Genomic DNA, 21,904 nt, shown 5'->3' on the forward strand with positions numbered 1-21,904 from the left:
GCTCACCATTCATCATGGAATATCCAATAATACGTTAAATATTTCATTACAGGGCAGTCCTCTGTAGTTCTGGTATTGCCAAGAAGAGCGTCCCAGTTTTTTTTACTTGGACCAGTTGTTCAGAGCCGTGAAGTAGGCTCCCGACTAAACGTTTTCACAGCCGATTAAACAATTTACCTCGACTTTTCATCACACCCATTCAGGGAAATGGGTATTAAACATGGTCGTCAAAACCACAAGTGACAACTGTTCCAGAGCTCAGTGGAAGAACTAGAACTGTAGTTTAGTCATATACTCCCACTTCTAGAAGGCGTAAAGAAGAGGAGTGTTTGAAGGAGTCAACTTTCCCTGAAATCATTATGACACTTCATAATTTCCACTTAAATGGCTACACTTCTGACCAGCCTGAAATCCCTGTTGGTTATTACATTAAAGTACTCAGGTGCTGGCACACTATCAAGTAATTTCAGACACAACTGGTCCCCAGGGGGTTATGGTGAGAATGTTTGAGTCTAGTACTCAGGTGCTTCCATCCAATTACTGTTAGATTGGCCTATAATACTATTAGTATTACTATACTACTGTATTAGTATTACTATATCATGTTCTTCTATAATGCTGCTATTTAACCCAGCACTGCCCATCGTAGACTACTATAGACAAAATATATTCCAACATCAAAGCTTTAATATCCAAATAACTTCCTGAGACATTTCGGGATGACCATCTCTGCACCTTCTATTATATCAGAGACAAGATGAAGGTCTTCTCTGAACATTATGAGACGCACCTTTGTAACAGAGATTGTTCTTACAGATCCCGCCGTAGCTAGGTGGACATTCAGAACAAGGCCTTCCATTTTTGTAAGGTGCTTCTCCAATCCAGTTACCCCTGAGAAGAAAAAAAACAACGCAGCTTACAGTACACATCGGTCTGAAATGTCCTATTACCAGCATTTGAAACCCAGAAACGGAAAGGACAGTGGTTATGAATGTTCCCACTGTGCAAACGTGATGACCGGTTGCAGTGATGATGGGAAAAACCTGCGATTGCTCCTTCTATGAATGGATAGAGGAGGCTTTGAAGCGAAAAGTAAAAACTAAGCAGATGCGAAAGCCAACACGATTAGCATTTTAAGTTCACCGTAAATCTGTGATTTAAAGTTAGTCCTTAGGAAGGCACTGCCTTATCACAAGATTTGTCATTAGCAGCTTTAATAGGAGATGAATGTATTAAAGCTTTCTTCTAGTCCTGTACATTCCATTTCTCCGGTTTCTTTTCACCTGGAAATAAGGGCTTAATATACAAAGTTTCAATAGTATTTTTTTTTCCACTACCAAGTTATTTAACTGACATAAAAGACAAGAGTAGTACTCGCTTACACAAGGGTGGAAAAGGTAACTTGACAGAAATTGAAGCATTTTGCAAATAATTCTCATAGCATCAATTGAATGCCTAGCACCACTATTGTGGCTAACACAAGGTAAACAGCACTGCCTTGGCTGCTTCCATCAATGGCATGGTCCTTACTTTGGAGAGTAGTTGCAGACCAGGTAAACCGCATTCTCCCAAATCTCTCCCCACACGTTCATTCTCTTGCACATGTTCACCGCACAGCCAACTTTGGTGCTTGTGGCCCAAACAATCTGATAATGGGAAACACGAGAGTTAAAAAGGGAAAAACGGACTGCTGGTGGGTGTTAACTCATTTTGCACCTTCTCAATAAATGAGAAAGGGTCTCCAAGCTTATTAACAATACTATGGTTTTCATGAATCTTTGCTTCCTTTACAAAGTTATGGTGACCTAGAGATCATTTCTTACCTGGGTATAATGAGTGCACATAGGTCCAGAACACCGCTCTGGGCACCAGGGGTTACACTCATGGGGGTAAGGGTATGTATAGTCCTTAACTTCATCATACCAGGATTGAACATGGAAAGCGGGAGAACGGTACCTTAACAACAGAGAATCGAAGAACATTTTATTAACTTGTCACCAATACCTCAGGAAGAGACGTTTCTAAAATTATGCCAACGTTATCAAGACTTTTTCAACTAATATTGGCCTGATTAGGGTATTACAGCTGGCAATCATTTAAGATAAACACATCGACTAAAATGCTTTAATGTTGAGCCAATAGAAAGTTATCTTCATTTTACAGTGGAATGACTCAACATGGTTAGCCAGGGATACAATGTAATCAGATGCAAGTCTCACCTTCCCCAGTGCACTGCTAGGTTTTGACCAATTGACATTATCAAGCTGGCTGGTCCATGCTCCCAGATGCATTCCTGTGCCCAGGCCTCCGAAGACCTCTCCAGCTCCTCATCCCAAGTCTGCAAAGGAAAAGAAGCCAGAGGACTCTTCAAACACTTTGTTCAACTGCTCTGTTACACAGATAGGTACAGTACTAGTAAACACTTGTGGGCAGCAATACACATCAAATCATCCATAGCTGAAGGGATGCACAGGAACCTTGTTTCCATTCACTGAAATTACAATTTTTTTAAAAAAAAGTAATAAAAGACTAAATTAAATGTTTTTAGATAAAGTAAACATATTCTACACACACATCGTTCTATTCTCAGCTGGACACGAGTCACGCACTCAATAAACACTGCGGTAAAAGGTCATGGTGCTGTTCACCCCATTGGACTCCTGGTTCTGTGGTGTTGAGACTTACATTTGACACGTATAAAAGCAGAGGATTAAAATCAATCTGAATGTGTAGTGGAAAATGACCTACAAAGTGTGTTCTCCAGGGGGGGAGGGAGGGGTAAGAGGCTTTTGTCTGACACGTGAACCAATTCATGGCAGGTTCTGTAACGGAGGTGGATTAATACAAGTCACTCACAGAGGCCATAGTGTATTGTTATGTCTTGAGTTTGATTCATTTTGACAAAACCCACTTTTACCCCCCAGCTTAATCATCTGACTTCTATTACATGGCATGAGTGAGTCCATGTGCATTATTACCTTGCATTGCCGATATGATTTGTACACGTTTCTGTTTCAGATCCATAGAGATACTGTAGGTGTATATATGGGACAGCAAAAGTATAATGGTTAAAATAAATAAAATATGAGATTACGGTTGGTTGCCCACATAGAAGATACAACTGAAGATTAGGGGGGGGGAGGGAGAACCCATTCATTTGGGGTTTCATAATTTCCAAATAAAGCAAAAAAATAATAATAATTCGCCAAATATCTTCCTTTTTTTGTAGTCTTGGTTTTTTTTAAGTCTAGGAAATTGGGGATTGAGGGGGCTTGTGCGCATTACAAAAAATACATTTTGCTAGAAAATCAGCAAGTGTCAGGCAAAAGCTCACTAAATAAATAAACAGTCTGAGTAAAAATACAGGATAGATGAGCGCATTCATCTGTAGCCTACTTTTACTTAATCATCCTCCTAGCAAATGTGTCAAAAGTCTCCCAGCCCCTTCCAGTCAGAGAAAGTGCAGGGAAAATAAAAATCTTTATTCTTTCCATATTGGAAGATCTTCAGCTTGCCCCACTGTTGTACTCTGAAAACTGTCACCGCTAAAGCCACAGACCCCACTGCCGTACTCTGAAAACCGTCACCGCTAAATCCACAGACCCCACTGCCGTACTCTGAAAACCGTCACCGCTAAATCCACAGACCCTACTGCCGTACTCTGAAAACCGTCACCGCTAAATCCACAGACCCTACTGCCGTACTCTGAAAACCGTCACCGCTAAATCCACAGACCCTACTGCCGTATTCTGAAAACCGTCACCGCTAAAGCCACAGACCCTACTGCCACTCTGAAAACCGTCACCGCTAAATCCACAGACCCCACTGCCGTACTCTGAAAACCGTCACCGCTAAATCCACAGACCCCACTGCCGTACTCTGAAAACTGTCACCGCTAAATCCACAGACCCCACTGCCGTACTCTGAAAACCGTCACCGCTAAATCCACAGACCCCACTGCCGTACTCTGAAAACTGTCACCGCTAAATCCACAGACCCCACTGCCGTACTCTGAAAACTGTCACCGCTAAATCCACAGACCCCACTGCCGTACTCTGAAAACCGTCACCGCTAAAGCCACAGACCCTACTGCCGTACTCTGAAAACCGTCACCGCTAAATCCACAGACCCCACTGCCGTACTCTGAAAACCGTCACCGCTAAAGCCACAGACCCTACTGCCGTACTCTGAAAACCGTCACCGCTAAATCCACAGACCCCACTGCCGTACTCTGAAAACCGTCACCGCTAAAGCCACAGACCCCACTGCCGTACTCTGAAAACCGTCACCGCTAAATCCACAGACCCCACTGCCGTACTCTGAAAACCGTCACCGCTAAATCCACAGACCCCACTGCCGTACTCTGAAAACTGTCACCGCTAAATCCACAGACCCCACTGCCGTACTCTGAAAACTGTCACCGCTAAAGCCACAGACCCCACTGCCGTACTCTGAAAACCGTCACCGCTAAATCCACAGACCCTACTGCCGTACTCTGAAAACTGTCACCGCTAAATCCACAGACCCTACTGTCACTCAAAACCGTCACCGCTAAAGCCACAGACCCTACTGCCGTACTCTGAAAACCGTCACCGCTAAATCCACAGACCCTACCTCCGTACTCTGAAAACCGTCACCGCTAAATCCACAGACCCTACTGCCGTACTCTGAAAACTGTCACCGCTAAATCCACAGACCCTACTGTCACTCAAAACCGTCACCGCTAAAGCCACAGACCCTACTGCCGTACTCTGAAAACCGTAACCGCCAAATCCACAGACCCTACTGCCGTACTCTGAAAACCGTAACCGCCAAATCCACAGACCCCACTGCCATACTCTGAAAATCAGTGAAACAAAGAATAAAGCGCAACAAATATAGTGATAAGACCAAGCTGCTGCCTGAATACCAGCGGTTTCCCCAAACCGCAACTTACAAAACTGAACCAAAAAGTGCTTGTGGCGCAAAATGGGGAAAAAAAATATACAGTGAAATGTGCAAATGAACCCAGTGAAAAATAACACCAAAAAACACACAATACTGTCACTCCATATGTAGAAATCCTCTGGTGCATGGACTCCTGGTTAACCTCACATGTAGAAAAAGACACAAATGCAGAGGGTATAGTGCATTAACATTTACTGATGATGACATACAGTACAACACAGAGGGGAAAGGAAACAGACTCACACTTTCCCCGCTGGTACGTAAGCAAGAAGTGACTTTGGGCGCACTTCAACCCTCCTCCCGGATCAGCTGCTCAGCATGCAGATACACACGCGTCCCGGTCTCCCCCGCGATTGGAGTCCTCCGGGAGTTTGGCGCGTCACTAGCAAGGTTGCTCTAAGGCCAGCCTTGGTAGAAGTAACCACACCAGGCTACTAAAAAGGACAGCTGGCGTCTTGTATTAATGAGGGGTACATGGGAACCCTGACGGCATTACATCCCCAGGCAGAAGTTCTAGGAAAGTGCCTGCGGAGGACTCCAGGATATTAGATGTTATGGAAATGGATATTCCCCTTTGACTATGTACAAGACAAGAGTGATGTTAGCCATGTGTGCCTCCCTGTGGAGATGTATGGACACCAGGGAAGAGAGTGTAAGCGTAAAAACCTGTTTTGTCAATAAAGCCTGTCCTGTTTGTATAAAAGTTCCTGGTGCCCTTTTCCTACCACCCTGAGACCTTACAATACCAGCCAGCCGAATGCCAGCACCCTGAGAAAGTAAAGAGAGTCTGTGGCACCACATCTACACTACCTCATGGTGACACTCCTTAGGAGCCGGGCAAGGAGGGGTTACACCAACAAAATATCTCAAATTACAGAAGCACTGTTAAAGTTGGTAGGGAATGTGTTACATGCCAAGTGCTTTAATTTATTGCAAACCAACATATGTTACTAGGTAGGACTTTAAAAACCATCTACATGCCAACTCGCACACTCATAAAATGCTCTTTTACATGGAGTCACTTGAGGTCACTTAAGACCATGAAATCAGGACCCGAGGCTGTGATTTTTGATGGCAAACATTCCGTTTTTCCTTGCCAGCACGGCCCTCTCTCTGTACTTTTCCACTATTTCAGAATGAAGCTCTCTTTCTTGCTCTTGCATCGGCTTTTGCGGGCCAGTAAAATTACCTGCAATAAACTGGCTTTAGCTGCGGTCATGTATCGCCCGTCTTATTCTTGTATCTTTAACACTCCTTCAGCCGGCGCGCTACCCCAAAAGGATGACATAGTATATACACACAAAGAGTAGCTCTATACATTTACAACACATAATGTTCCATCACCCCAAGGAAATTAAACTATGAATAGACCCGTACCGATCCAGTTAAGTTCACCTTGTGCATGGTCCATTCAGCGTAATTACCACACAATATAGTATCCCGCTGTTAATTAGAATATAGTATTATTGGCTTATAGCAATAGTGGCTGGCGAGGAGTTTGGCAGCACAGTACTTACTGTTGATAACAAGTATGTGCAACATTGCTGTAATGGTTGAGGTTTGGAGGATAGTACAGGGGGTAGAGTGTGGATACTGCATTGTTTTGAGGCATGGTTCTTTAAAGATAGGCAGAAATGTACGGTCATGGTCAGTATTTTTAATGCTGCAATAGTCATTTTGTGAAGGGTCTCAAAAAGCCTTTAAAAACAAAAAAAAAAAAAGAAAACTCCCAGCTAATGAACTCATTGTGTGGGTGCATAAAAACATATGGTATACCTGTAAAATGCAAACGCTGCTTGCTGGAGCATGTACCCAACACGCATATTCCAAGTGGGATTGGGATACAATGAAATCTCTGCCAAACATACTTCTGCTCGGCAAAAAGCACTTACTATACAAAGAGTGTTCTACAACAGTGGTGCACAAACTGGGGGGCGCGCTGCAGTTATAGTGGTCCCGCGCTCCCCCCCCCCAAGGAAATAAAGTAAATGTTTGGGGACCGGGCGAGGCCTCTATAAAACACATTTACCTTGCCTTCCAGCGACATGTCGTCATGGTAACCTAGTGTCAAATGATGCCACTGGTCACATGACGGCACATTACCGTGACCCCGCGCGTCATTTGACACCGGGGGTGGGGGGAGGGGGGGTGTGAGCCACAGAGGAGAGCAGGCAGGGGCACGGGGAAAAGTTTGGGCACCCCTGTTCTGCTACCTTTATATGTACTTGGAACGGCTGAAAATCTGTACCAGGCTTTGTCCCTAAAGGAGCACTCCAAGGGTCAGTATGTTTTTATAAGGATTCATGCAGGGGGTCTGCGGAGATGAATCACAGGGATTTCAACTCCGGGGACCCATGCTTCCCAAGATACATACTTTCCGTAGGTGCTGGCGGTATCTCTGTGCAGTTTAAAGCTCCTGCATCACGTGTGCCAATAGGAAAACACAAGGGATGACATGGTGTCCTCGTATTGGCCTGCAGGACTGGGAAGCAGGGGGTCCCCAGATCTGAAATCAACACGGTTCAGCTCCAGAGTGAGTGCCCTGCTTCAAACCTTGCTTGGAGTGTTCCTTTAAGATGCATATGGGGGGTGGGGGGGAAGATTCAAAACCACACACACACACACGTCAGCAATAGTATTTAAATATGAATAAATAAAAGACAGATTATATCCATTCCGAGCAGCGCCTTTTTTAGACACGTTCCTGAATAGAATATAAAACCCTTTCATTTTCATAAAATCCCCTATAAAACCATGGAGCAAGAAACAGTCAGCACAGTCAAATATAAAACATCAAAACCTGCAAGTAAACACAAGTGAACACTGTGTAATTTCAGCAGATTTTTATCTAAAGCCAATCTAAATACCCTCGGATTTCTTGCACGGCCTGTGTGTGTTCTCTCTCAGAACCTGGCCCCAGTCTAAACTCAATAGAAGCCGGGAAAGTTAATCCCTGGGTTACAAGAAAGGATCCTGCATAGTATTAAAACAAAAGATACCGAATAGCCTTTTTTCAAAAGATTCCTGCTGATAATGTCAGGACCCTAAACATGACTTTACTACGGCTGTCCTAGAAAGAACTGGACACCTTTTTTTATACTATGTGCTGAAATGTAATCCACATGAATGTCTGTTTTAGGTTTACGGTTTAACCTTTTCGCAGCCATGGGGGGGGGGGGGGGGTCAGGCAAATGGCAAAAAAAACCTAAATTATTTCTGCTAAAGGTTGAATTTTCTGGTATACACACAGTATGTTGCTTTAATTAGCATAGTTAGGGATCCAACTAATGGAAGCCAGATACAGACCAGGAGAATCTTTCCCCCTTATGGAAAGTGAGCAGTGTTGGAAGTGCAGACAAGGAGTCTACAGAGAGAGGAGAAATATACTAGTAAAATAGAAAGGGAAGGTATACAGGGATATACCAAATAAGTAAACATGGGAAGGATGTTGATCCAGGGAGTAATCTGATTGCCAATATTTGGAGTCGGGAAGGAATTTATTTTTCCCCTTATGAGATATCATTAGATGATATGTCACTGGGGTTTGTTGTTTGCCTTCCTCTGGATCAATATACTGTAGGTACGGATATAGGATAAAGTATCTGTCGTTTAAATTTAACATAGGTTGAACTTGATGGATTTGTGTCTTTTTTCAACCTCATCTACTATGTAACATAGTCATGCATAATATTGTAAACATTTCACTGCAAAGCACATTATATACAGTTCCTGTAAAGACCACCGACAAGGGGGGGGGGGGGGGGAAGCTGGGACACCTTTCCCGAGCCCAGTGGCTGTGGGGAGCCCAGCAGGCCCACGCTGGATCATGGACCCAGCCAAGGACTGGGTGCAACATCCGTGTCCGGCTGCAGCCTTTGCTCTTCCCCGTTGTGGCCTTCCCTGACCTCCACAGCCGGGCCCAACCTCCGCCTCCGGGATCGGTGCGGCAGCACAGGTCTCCCCCCAGGTGTGTATGGTTTGGGTGTTATATGTATTGGGGTTTATATGTATTGGGGGTTGGGGTTTGTCCTGGAACAGGATTGTATATTTTCTGTGTATTTTTTCTGCTCAATATGAGCGTAACTATGATTTTTTCTGCTCTCAGGCTGCCACCTCTCCCCAGTGAAAGTTGCATGTTTCCCTGTTCTGAAGCAGCCATTGCTGCTGCGTAGTTGCAACATTGTTGCTACAATGTAGCCTTTCCACAAGCCACCAGGCAGTTGCCTTGGCAACCTCTCACTGCTCAAAGCTTGAGTTGGTTTAGCCCTCTCCCCCTGCCTTTCTCTGTTTATTAGTATGCCCCATTGGCTTTTCCTGTCTGGAAAGGAAAGTGTGCGCTCTCTTATCAGCAGACATAGTGAGTAGATGCACATTCCACTGCTCCCTTAGAAAGGGATTCCTTTTTACCTTCCCCTCACAAGAGCCACTTCCTACCACAAAACTACATGCAAGTGCGTTTATATTTCTGTTAAACCTACCCAATAAAGTTAAAGAAAATAGAAGGACTTTGTGTGCTTTTAAAGGGGATGAGTTTATGCTACATGGACCTAATGAGATAGAGATAGAGATAGAGAGAGAGAGAGAGAGAGAATGGGCGAGAGGAGAGTTGGGCGAGAGAGACACTAGTGGAAACTCTTGTCCTGGGCCCTGGGAAAGCGGTCTGTGGCACTGGAGCCAGCAATGGATTAGGCCCTCGGGTACTAAAACGGTATTATTAGTAACATTACAAGATACTGCTACACTACCTCTCTGCCCTACTGCTCATTCTCATTATAACGTCCCCGTTCTGTCAGTGTCTGTCCCCCAGCCTGCAAGACAAGGCAAGGAGAGTCCGACAAAGCTCCAGTCCTTCCAGGAGCAACGCTGAACTTCAAGGAGAGGTTGCCATCACCCCAACCTTCTCCAAGTTTGGCATTTCTAGTTAGATGGCGTTTCTTAACATGGCAACTTCCAGTAGAACTGCAAGAATTAATATTACTAAAGGTAATATTAGTGAGATTTATATTTACAATAAAAAAAATTCAATAAGACAAAATTGTACTTATTTAAGGGGTGTTAGAGTTTTAGGGGACAGTTTATCCAATGACACAGTTACACAAAATGTAAAATGGATATAATTTACATCTGTTTTCTATGGTAATCAACAAATGTAGCATTATGCACAAAATGTATTTAATGTGATATCATCTTACTGCATAACTTGATGCAATGCAATATTGGTCCAAAATCTGGGTTATCTGGGGAGAGAACTGGAAACTCTTGGCCTATTTGCCGAAATTCCATCCGTAAAAGTAATTATTTGGAGCTGTTTAAGTGCAGGAATTATTATTGTTTATTTGTGGTACGTGCTAACATATTCCGTCCGCAGCGCGGTTCAAGTTACATACAAGTGAGGACAAACCTGTACAAAAACAGATACAAAGAGGTAATGAGGGCCCTGCTCACACATTCTGGAGGGAATGAGGAACAATGTTGAAACAAGAATTTGTAGCCTATTGTAGCATCCTCTGTCCTTACAGTTGACCCCTGTGCACACTGGCAAATGAAAATTCTGGCACAGTAGCACCATGCAAATATCATCAGTTTGCTATATAGCCCTAGAAGGCCAGAGATGATGTAGGAGTAGACCTCCCTTTCTCTGGAGCTCCAGCAGAAAGGGGCTACTGGTCAGGTATCATAACACGTGGACTCACCATGTATTCCATGTTAGAAGCAGATGGGTGGACCTGCCCTCTGAGCTTGTTGTGAAGTTGCAATATATCCTCTTTGTCTGATCTGCTAATTGCTCTCCGACTTCTGGAATGAGATGCAGTGTCTTTGTATTTACTCAGAAGGTTTTCCCACACAGTGGAATTGGGCAGGAATACGCCGTGGCACTGATCCACCAGAAGAAGGAGTCCAAGTGGTAAAATCCAAGTGAGTGAAGAGCTCATGGTGGTTGTATTTCCTATTTCAGTGGGTATGAGATGGATGGGCAGAAATCACACGGATGGCCTTTTGGACTCCAAACTGCAAAAAAAAAAAAAAAAAAAATTATTTAAAAACCTGTTCTTATATTAACTGTACCATGTGTCTCCCCCCCCCCCACTCCCTCATCTAACCACCAAACTCACATACTTTCTGAAAATGTTCTAAATAAACAGTTAGAAAAAAATAAATAAAAAAGTTGATCTATTGGGGGGTCACAGAGGCTTCACGCTCTTCACTAAGGCATTTAAATTAAACTCCAGGGAAGCGGCAAAGGCCTCTGTAACTCTCTTACCTTAGCTCAGACGGCTTCTGACGCTGCGTCGCCATGCAAAACGCGACGTCAAATGATGCCGCCATGGCAACATGATGTCAGAACGCCGGAGCCAAGGTAAGGAGGGGGGGGGGGGGATGTGAGGAGGAGGGGGGGGTGGACAGCCGGCAGGGGAAAAAGGTTGCGCACCCCCTGATCTACATTAAGTCTCAGAACTAAAAAGCAGCAGGGGTGTATTGACCCTTTACTGGGGGGCAACAATGCAGCTGCAACACCCTGGCAGCAAAGTGGGTATAACAGACAAAAATCAGCCAGTTTTAAAGTGGTTATAGGGTGAAAAAATGTATTGCAGTCACTGCTGGTAGTAACGGGGTTAATTTACTGATCAAAGACTAATGCACGTGTAATAAGATACACCATTCAAGGTACAGAAATTCCGTTGTCAGTGTACACTAAAACAAACAAAAAAAGGACCACAACTGTGTATTAATACGTTGTAAACCTGAAATTCTACCAATTTAAAACAATAAACGTTAAAGCTGTTTTTTGGGAAGAGATACACAACATGCACGCTTTGAAAACCGAAAGGAGAAAGCCTAAAGTAAATTCTGCGTGTTTAAAAATAAACAGAACCATTAGTTCATAAATAAAAAAATATATATATAACAGTGATACTTTGTACAGCTAACAGCATCGCACGTTAACCAGTGCGGCTGCAGACACTCCCACATCTGGCTGCAGACACTCCCACATCTGGCTGCAGACACTCCCACATCTGGCTGCAGACACTCCCACATCTGGCTGCAGACACTCCCACATCTGGCTGCAGACACTCCCACATCTGGCTGCAGACACTCCCACATCTGGCTGCAGACACTCCCACATCTGGCTGCAGACACTCCCACATCTGGCTGCAGCCAGCACAAGTCCATGTGTATGTAAAATATCACAGCTAAACAAATGAAAAGCTCGAAACCGCATATGACGCACGGGATGTTCCACCGATTGCTGGATATAGAGAAACTGCGGGGGGACTGCAGCCAGATATTTACATTATTACTCATCTCTGGGATGAGGTTTAAGTTGTGACTGGACTGCAGAACCTGTCTCTGATTTTTGCATTTGCCTGTGAATAACAGGAGGGATGGACAGAGAGAGACAGAGAGAGAGAGAGAGAGAGAGAGAGAGAGAGAGAGAGAGAGAGAGAGAGAGAGCGAGAGAGAGAGAGACAGAGAGAGAGAGACAGAGACAGACAGAGAGACAGAGAGAGACAGAGAGAGACAGAGAGAGACAGAGAGAGAGACAGAGAGATATGCAGGTTAAAGAGAAGTGCAAAGTTCTTAACCACTCTGCAGCCAGAGGCCTGCCATACTTTCCAAGGGATCGTTTCATGGATTCTGGCTGCTGTTATATGCAACATGTGCACCAAGTTGTTTGTTTATTTGTTCATCATGCAGATTAGGGCCTAGAATAGTGATTTTCAACCAGGGTTAAGCTGGCACCCCTCAAGGGTTCTGCGGCCGAAGGGAGGGAGAAAGGGGAGACAACTGCTGACTAAAAATGTCCAATAATGAAAAGTCCATACAATAAATCAGAAAAATAAAAAAACACAATGTTCCTTTGGAGTTGTAGGCTGCCGTCTCCACGGGATCAACCTAGCAATTCTAGGATAGGAAGAGAGAAGGCGCACTCTCCTAGTGAAATATTATAACAGATTCATAAAAACGATAAAAATCAGCAATCATTGCACTCGCAAACAGAGGTAACTATAAAAGCATGTCTGAGTGTAATAGCTCCGTCTCCGCGGTCCCGGCTCACACAGTGTCCCTCGTGCAACCCCCGTGGGGTTTGGACAACCTCCGCAACCCGAAAAAAACGGAAACCAGAAACGACGTCTGCGCCCTCCAAAAATGTGTCCTCCGGCAAACGGCAGCACTCACATGGGGATCCTCCGTGGCTGGAGCATTGTGTGGAAGTCCAGACTCTTGATCAGCGTGTGACGGAGTCCATTCACCTCACGCGTTTCGTTGTCCTGTACCAATTCAAAATTTTGGAGGGCGTCAACATCGTTTCCGTTTTTCGGGGTTGCGGAGGCGTCCAAACCCCACGGCGGTTGAACGGGAGCACGAGGGACACTGTGTGAGCTGGGACAGCTGAGACGGAGCTTGAGTATTACACTCAGACATGCTTTATATTTACCTCGGTTTGTGAGTGCAATAATTGCTGTACACAATATTTCACTAGGAGAGTGCGCTTTCTATTTCTTTTTTCGATAGATAGATTGATAGGATAGATAGAGTGCCGAATAAATGAGTACTTCAGTATTAGGTGATAAATTGTTAGTCCAAATAAAAAAAGCTACGTCATAGGACAAGCTTTCGAGAGTTCTCGGGGGAGGGGGAAGAGAGAGGGAAGGAAGGGGGAGAGGGAAGAGAGAAAGAAGGGGAGGGGGAAGAGAGAAAGAATGCAGGGGGGGAAAGATGGAAGGGGGGAGGGAAAGAGAGAGAGAGAGGGAAGGGGGAGGAGGAAAGAGACAGGGGTGGGAGAGAGAGAGAGAGACGGGGGTTGGGGGGGAGAGATGGGGCATGGCAGGAGAGAGACTGAAGAGGGTTAGGGTTCCACAGAATTAAAAAAAAAAAATTCTTGGGTTCCTTAAATTAAAAAAAAAAGTTTAAGAACTACTGGTCTAGAAACAGTATTCTTTTGTAGCATGCAGTTGTAGAATAAATACCTCTGCCAGGTGATTTCAGGTTACAAGTCGGTACAAATAGATTTCTAGCACCTTGCTGTGTGTAGGAAAGCAGGTTTGTGGTCGGGAGAAAATGACCAACTTGCCGTTTTAACCTCTTAACGGTTGTGGGGATTATAGCACCAATTCATGCTTGCTCCTTCTCTGTTAAAGAACATGGCGCAATATAAAAAGGACACTAAGCAGACCCCTGTACCCCTTAGGAAGGGCCAGGTTTAAGGCTCCGAAAGTTAAGTTAGAGGGGGTTAATAGAGTAGTGGTGGTCAGGGTAGGGGATTACTAGGGGGAGTATAATAACGCGAGGGAGGAAGTGCTCGCCCTCTTTGCTGCTGACCACAGGGAATCCCGCCCTGGTTATTGATTTGGTATGTGTTCACATTGTATTTTACATGCTTGTTATGATTGGAAGTTGTTATATTAGAAGATTTAAAAAAAACAATGATGATAAATATAACAGGATGAAAATAAATATTAAAAAAGGTAAAAAGAAAGAGTCATATAAAAAAAAAATGTTTTAAAGAACTACCCCAGCTGGGGTAGTGTTCAGATTGCACGTGGGAAGGATAGATCAGTCATCCAGTTGGAAATAAGGTGGGGAAGGCGTTGCTGGGTTGTTGCTACTACGGCTGGTCTGGTGATGTAATTCCGGTTTGGCTGGTGGTATTTATTTATCTCCTCCTAGGCCAGTAGAGCTGGGGGGGTTTAGGCATTTATATAATGCAGGTGGTGTAAAACGCGTGGGTTGCAATTTGACGCTGCTGGTAATTTGAGTATGTTTTCTGGTCCGTGCTGGATTCGCTGTGGTTTGGGTTATTAAGGGACTGTGGAGTTAACTCAAGACCTTCTGATATCACGACCTTGAGGTACCAACTTCCTATGTACAGCACCTCTCCACCCTCCCCCCCCCACACACATCTGATGCCATGTGAATGACAGCAAAGACATAAGAGAGTCCCATGACACAATCACTATTATGTTACTTTTCAAAGATGGAATGGTTAATTGCAGCATGGCATTATCATCTTAACCCTGTTCTGCATTGCCCCTCTGGGGTCAATTGTTCTTGTCTTGGTTGATATTAAAATCGTGCTCATAAACAGGTTCTGAGTTACATAGTAGATGAGGTTGAAAAAAGACATGTCCATCAAGTTCACCCTATGCTAAATGTAGAAGTCGGATACTTATCCTATATTTGTATTTACAATAGGTTGATCCAGAGGAAGGCAAACAAAACCCCCAGTGACACATCCTCCAATGCTGTCTCATAAGGGGGGAAATAAACTCCTTCCTGACTCCTGTCACGCACGTCACCCAGCGAGCCCGCGACCTGCATACGGGACAAGGGTTAATACTCACGCTCGCAAGCGCTCCCACTTTTCCCCTCCACAGAGGTCCCTCAAATGGACAACATCTCCCCTAAAGGACAAGGGTTAATACACAACTCACAAGCTGCCCCACTCGTCACCTTCACTAAGGTCCCTCAAAGGAGTTAGCATCTCCCCTAAATCCGTCCCACCCCTTTGGGAACTACTAGTTAGTAGAATGTGTTAACAGCCTTAATGGGTTAACTGTATGGGCTCACTCAGGTTACACCCCTCTCCGTCATGTGATGTACAATGACTGGCAGAAAGTATAGCCTCTCCCCGGTAGGTCTCGTGACCAGCGATGTCCTCATAAGGAGTATGTCCTAGACCCAGGTTACTTGAGAGTGGCAGTTGGAGAGGTGCGCACCATGAGTCATGTATATAGGTTTAAGTGTATAGTAAGGATGTTCCGTCACCGTTATCGTTTTCAGTTAGGGATTGAGCCCTATATACAGTAGTTTGCACCTGTTAGCGATGGCCTAAGATTGTTCTCATTCAAGAAGAGGAGTAAGCATGTGCTCAGCAGAGAGTTCTTAGAGTTAGAAACTTAAGAGCATAATTGGATCGGGCCCACCAGAAAGTCCTTGGAAAAGTCCCGATCCAATAGGCCTGGATGAGGTAGGCATGTACAGAGTGATGGGATATTAATCCCTGATGGAGAGATTGTATTACCACCAGCAGGTCCTCCGTAAACTCTTGATTTGCCAAGTGTAGATGAAGAATGACGTTCACACTAAAGGGATACTGATCACTGAGAATTGGGTGTGTACGGCAACCAGGGGCCACCAGACACATGACATTACGGAAGCTATGCAGGAGATTGCCAATCTAGCTATTATGAAAGAAAATAAACCTAAACCCACCACAGAGAATGAGTGAGTCCTACCAAGGGGATGAAGCCTAAAGAAGCCCAAGTACCTCCCTAGGGTAAGAGTGAGGGCTACTGTACCAAGGGAAGAAGCCATATTTGCCACAAGTTGATGTCTTAAGTGAAGTATGTTTTATATGTAGAGCATCATCAGCGGCTGTGAATAAAGCTCTTGTTTGTACTATAAAAAAGTTCCTGCCGCCCATCAGCATATCTACACCCAGCCCGCGTGGATCCCCCACCCAGGCGAGGTACGAGAGACTGAGCAAAGCCGTATACATGGTCAACTGATGTACACTTCTTAACAGCCAGGCAGGGAGGGTTGCATCCATACTGTATCAATATCAGGGACAGATAAAAACCAAATACTAATGAGGAAGCAAAATAAACAAAAGAGGTGGCTGTTAAAAGTTACATGGCACTTTTGTGAATGAAATGTATGTAATAAGTAACGCACACAGGAAGGGGACTGGGATAGACCCTTTCCGAGGGTTCAGCAGCATAGGGTGGAGGGAGCTGGTGTTTTATTAAAAAGGGTCTGGGATTCTCCTGCACACAATTCGGTAATGTCTCATAGGATCCTCTATCTGATTCCAGCTTCGAAACACCATGCAGGGATCCAAAAGCAGATATCAAAGACTGATTGTGGGGGTGAGAAGGGGGACACCCCGTGTGATACTTTATATCACAAGTAGATATTTAAAATAAAATATATATAAAAAAAAAAATCGCTGTTATTGTAACATCTTTTTAATTTTAGCATCCACAGTATGATATTCATTAAGTTTACAAGCACTGGTTTTTAAATAACTGCACCCAAAACGAACATGTTTCAACCAAATGAAAATACATAAAGGAATATATACCTATACCTATATATATATTTTTTATAAGCAAGCCAAAGGTGTATTTAGATACTAAAAAAAATGCTAATACAATTCAGCATGTCAGGCTCCTCTGGATTATATTTGGCATATTAGCAGACAAATCTTTCACTGCCCAATGAGAGGTGCAGATTTAGGAAGCCAGAGGTGTGACCAGAACAAGGTGCAAAATGAGGTGTACAGTATATAACACCACCCTCCCCCCTGCTCAGTCATCCTCATTTACAACAGTATATATAATGAAGGGTGTTTAAAACCCTGTAGGTCAATGCTTAAGGTAATGGATTGATCAACACATTACACCACAATCCACACATAAGCCGATAATACAGTTTATTATATAAAACAGTTGTGCCATAATCTCTCTCATTTTGGAGCTGCTTCAATAGCACAGCAATGTGACACCGCCCGCAGGGTGAGAGACTTGTTCAGCCTCCTGGAACTCTCACCCTAGCCAGCACTCTCTGCTCCATATTCACTAAAGGGTGCTACACTTTAGCACCACCATTCAAATGAACGGGAGTTCGGATGTGCTAAACCTTAGCACCATTTAGCGAATATGGCCCCGAGTTCTAATCTAGGAAAAACCCATCGCCTGTAGAGAAGGGACAAGCAAGGAGGGTATAGCGCCGGCTGCTGGGTGAACAGACACCTTGATTTTTTTTTTTTTTTTAATATAACACAGCACTGAAAATACCCCAAAATGTGTTAGATCAGCTTGATTTTTAGTTGCACACACGTTTACAGTTTTTTTCCCCCTTTTATGTCTAAATATTTGACTACATTTCATGGAAATCCATTTTCAATCAATGAACCCATATTCTTACTATAACACTTTGCAGGGCACGGCAGACATTAAATGTCTAACAAGTATTTAACCCATTAAAAAAAAAACAACTCTGGTGAGACAACAAGACCCCTTACCTTTTAATGCCTCCCTTCTCTGGATTGCATGAAGTCCTTGTGGTGTTAGTGAGTTCAATAGAGTGTATGGGTTAAGTCAGCACTTGGTCTCAGGTTGGTAAATCGCTGCAGAGGACAGTTGAGTGGGGGGAGGACCTCAGCTGCTTCTTCTGACCAGGTTTGCTTTGGGCTCCCTCCTATTTATACTTTGTCAGAGAAGAAGAAGAAAGGAGGGTTCATCATATCCTGGAAGCCAGTGTTCTTGGCAATGTTCCTCTAACTGACGAAATGAAGAAGTAGAAGGGTCATCAAATATCTTCTGCTAACAGCAAGATAGCATCAGGTCCAAGAAAATATGACCTAACCCAGACTGGGACAGCAGGATAATTAGAAACAAATGAGGAGAAACCCTGAGGATAAGATCTGATTCCTCTCAGTTAGCTTGCATAGAGCACTGCTATAGGTCAGTATGGTAATACCAGTAGCATACAGAGGGTACTTATTTAAACACCTCCCCTATTGATTCTACCACATGTGCAGCATGTTTCAGAGATCTCCCTGTGCTGCAAAGCATTGGAGCAAGGAATACATTTTGCAGGTGTCGGTTTATCCACACACACGGTATAAAAAGAGAATGCTTGAACAATACTCCTTGTAGGGTCATCAAACTAGTTACCTTAGTTTAGATGCTCAGTAAATTGTAATCCCTTTTAGCATTACTCACAGCAGAATTAAATTGTAGGCTTACTTTAGATGGGAGTGCAGCTGTCCAGAAGGGATTGACATCTACAGGTATTAACCACACATGCAGAAATGTATGGTGAAGTTAGAAAATGCTAAATGACACTTGGACATCCCAAAACCTGCCTCCCCCATAATCAAATATCACACTGTGCTCCAACTGCAGCTACTGATTCTGGGTAATGACATGTATCTCCTCTAACATGGATAATAGAAAAGTAATAATAGCGCTTTACAGAGACATTTTGCAGACACAGTCGCTGCCCCGTGGAGCTTACAATCTATGTTTTTGGTGCCGGAGGCACAGGGAGATAAAGTGACTTGCCCAAGGTCAAAATTGAACCAGGTTCCCCTGCTTCAAACTCAGTGCCAGTCCGTGTCTTTACACACTGAGCCACTCCTTCAGATTTTTATTATATCCCGTTAGAGCGATGTCTTGTTTTGAGTCACAGAAATGATATGTAAAGTAATGTACTGCACATAACCTGCAGAGCTATAGATGCAGTTCTGGGGTTCCAAGCAATGCACCTACTGTTTGAGGAGATGTCTTTATGAAAGTATTATAGGACGGACCAGTGCATCTCCTATACTGCTACAGTATATCAGCATGTTTGAATCATCCCTGACACTTAGTACAATGTTATAACTTGCTTGATGACTAAAGTAACATACGCTAATCCTTTGTGTATTATTATTATTATTATTATTATCTGACCCACTTTCTGGAAATGGTTAAGTGTTTGATCCCAATGCTCGTCCAATAAGACCTTGGAACCCATCTGTGGCTGCATTCTGTCCAACCCTGCAAATTACATAAACGCTCCCTATAGAAAACTAGAGATTTCATGCCATTTGGAAAAACCTATTTTTACACGGGGTCAAGAAATATACTAATAAACAGGTGGTTGATTCATTTTGTTGCTAATATAGTATTAACGTCTTCACAGCCATAGAGGCCACTAACGCATCCCAAATCCTGTATCTGCCGTCCTTTCTGTGAACGTCCAATTTTTAACGCAAGGATTTCATATTGCCATTCAGCTGTACTCGTCTCCATTTGTTTTAACGCATATGTTTGCCTTTCTGTCCGCAAAGGCATTAGGACACAAACTCATTAGCCGTAGGATAAGTGTTCTAGACGAAATCCGTTAACGTCACACACAAGCCACTATCTCTTTGATAAAAGACATGCAATTCCTGCCCACAAAGTGAAACATAATGTGCCATAATCTACGTTTTCAGTTAGGCAGACAGGCTATCCAGAGATATCACACCACGCACCAATGTCTTTTGATAAGTACTTTTTGTAAATGTGGGTTGTGCTTTTAGCAGCAACCTTAGCAGGTGTCTAAACAAATCTAGCTCTCCCACAGGTTGGCAACACTAGTTAGAGGTGAATAGGGCTGCATGTTCTGTATCAATGTCACTCCCAAATCTCCTTAAAGCAGCAGTCCAACCTGCCGCTCATTTTCTTTTATTATTATTATCCCCCCCCCCTTTTAATATGTGCATCAATACAATCCACACAATGAAAAGTAATTAGATAAGTTGCCAATCGATCCGTTCTCCTGTCATCGATCAACATTCGGCTCGGGGGGTTCACTAAATGGCTGTCAGTGCAGCAGAAGAGGACCAAAGATGCAAAGTTCTGTGGGGAAGATCATGTGACCAGGCAGTCACTAGATACAATTGGTGCACTGCTAGAGGGGGCAGGGCTCACAAATGGGTGTGTCTGTTTCAGAAGAGGAAGGGGATGTGACTTTGTAAACGGTTGCTATAGAACCAAAAATGCTTGTTACATTATAATACTTTTAATGTTTCATTTAGAGTTGATTAAAAAAAAAACACTACTAGTATTTTCTTATAGTACTGAACTGATTTATTATTTAAAAAAAACCACGTAGGATATTGCTTGGTCTGCAGCTTTCAAGGCAAAACATGCCAGAAACAGTTTTGTTGCATGAAACATACCTCAGATTTCTTGTAAACCATCACACTCTGAAGACATTGATAGATGCCCTTAAAAAATAAAAGCTATCTTATTTGGAAAGATCCTATTTCTGTTCAAGTTTGCGGGGTGAGATCAACAGACTCTTTGTTTTCCAAAAGCATTTTCTTTCTTTCTTTTTTTTAAAAATACTACAGATCTATGTAGCAACCATATGAATAAATATAAAGTGCCTTTTAACAAAGAATATAATTAAAATATAGCTTATAATAATTATCTAAAAATAAACAGTTCCAATAATATACAATAGTAATGATGCAGTATCCCTACCCCTTATATGACCTCCATGTGATGCACTTTAAAGCCAATTGCCAACCTTATTTTTATTAGCCGTTTTCTTTTTCTTTATTTAAAAAAAAATCTGAACACCTAAAGTTTATTGTGTATGGCCACTCCTGCTGCTTATTGTCACTTTCATCACTCTGCCAGGCAGAACAGAAAGGGTCCTCGAAAAAAATATTTTATCTTAGTTTTCTCAGACAAGATTCGAGGTCTATTAATGGTACTTGAGGGTGTTAGGCTGCGTCCACACTGCCACTGAGCGCGCTTGACGCGACATGGCGCGAGCTCGTGCACAGGCACTTACGCTCTCCCAAGCTCGGCGCTTGAGGAGACAAAGAAAATTGAGTTTGAAGCGCACTCAGCAGCAGTCAATGCACACAACACACAGCCACACAAACATATTACACACAGAAATAGCCCCGATTCACGCCCCCCCGCTTGCGCTTGCAAAATTATGCAGGACACGCTGCGTTCATGCTTGGAGAGTTGGTGACGTCCCCGCTCTCAAGCATGAGCGCGCTCAGCGGCAGCGTGGCCGCAGCCTTGTTCTTTAAACTGGCCAAGTGCTAATTGGGGGAATTTTGGAACAAGTCAATGGAAGTGTCTTTGCAATTACAGTTAAACCTTTTCAGTGCCAGAGGTCTTTCAGCAGACGCAAGCCACCAGATTTCCAGTATTTGCTTCAGCCACGATCACATTAAAGCTAACAGAAATGCAAGTGGAGGGGGCTGCACTTCCCTTTCAGTTTTGCCGACGGCTCCTTGGAGCAGTTAGCCCGATAATCCCGTAGTAAACTAGCATTTTTTGCCATGACGTACCTAGTACGTCAATAGGGCCTTTGACATGCCTCTGCCTGTGCCATACCAAGTTTGTCATAAGGGCACTGCCAAGGTTAATGAATAACCCGTAGGTGACAG

The 21,904-nt window shown here is 43.7% G+C and overlaps 1 protein-coding gene across 2 annotated transcripts in view; it reads right to left on the reverse strand.

Annotated features, from left to right (window-relative positions):
* CRISPLD2 (cysteine rich secretory protein LCCL domain containing 2) overlaps positions 1–18,419 on the reverse strand; it is a 36,064-nt gene extending 17,645 nt beyond the window's left edge. Inside the window, exons 1-7 of one of the 2 annotated variants that reach the window (XM_075576674.1) lie at positions 17,978–18,419; positions 13,920–14,081; positions 10,641–10,956; positions 2,220–2,338; positions 1,824–1,956; positions 1,531–1,646; positions 791–891 (exon numbers count right to left, since the gene is read on the reverse strand). In XM_075576674.1, coding sequence (XP_075432789.1) covers positions 791–891; positions 1,531–1,646; positions 1,824–1,956; positions 2,220–2,338; positions 10,641–10,880 — 709 coding nt within the window. In that variant the 5' untranslated portion in view covers positions 10,881–10,956; positions 13,920–14,081; positions 17,978–18,419. The remainder of the gene's footprint in view (positions 1–790; positions 892–1,530; positions 1,647–1,823; positions 1,957–2,219; positions 2,339–10,640; positions 10,957–13,919; positions 14,082–17,977) is intronic. The other variant, XM_075576673.1, reaches the window with a different exon arrangement.
* Between the last annotated feature and the right edge of the window lie 3,485 nt (positions 18,420–21,904).

Source organism: Ascaphus truei, chromosome 19 (genome assembly GCF_040206685.1).
Source record: "Ascaphus truei isolate aAscTru1 chromosome 19, aAscTru1.hap1, whole genome shotgun sequence".
Lineage (NCBI taxonomy): Eukaryota > Metazoa > Chordata > Amphibia > Anura > Ascaphidae > Ascaphus > Ascaphus truei.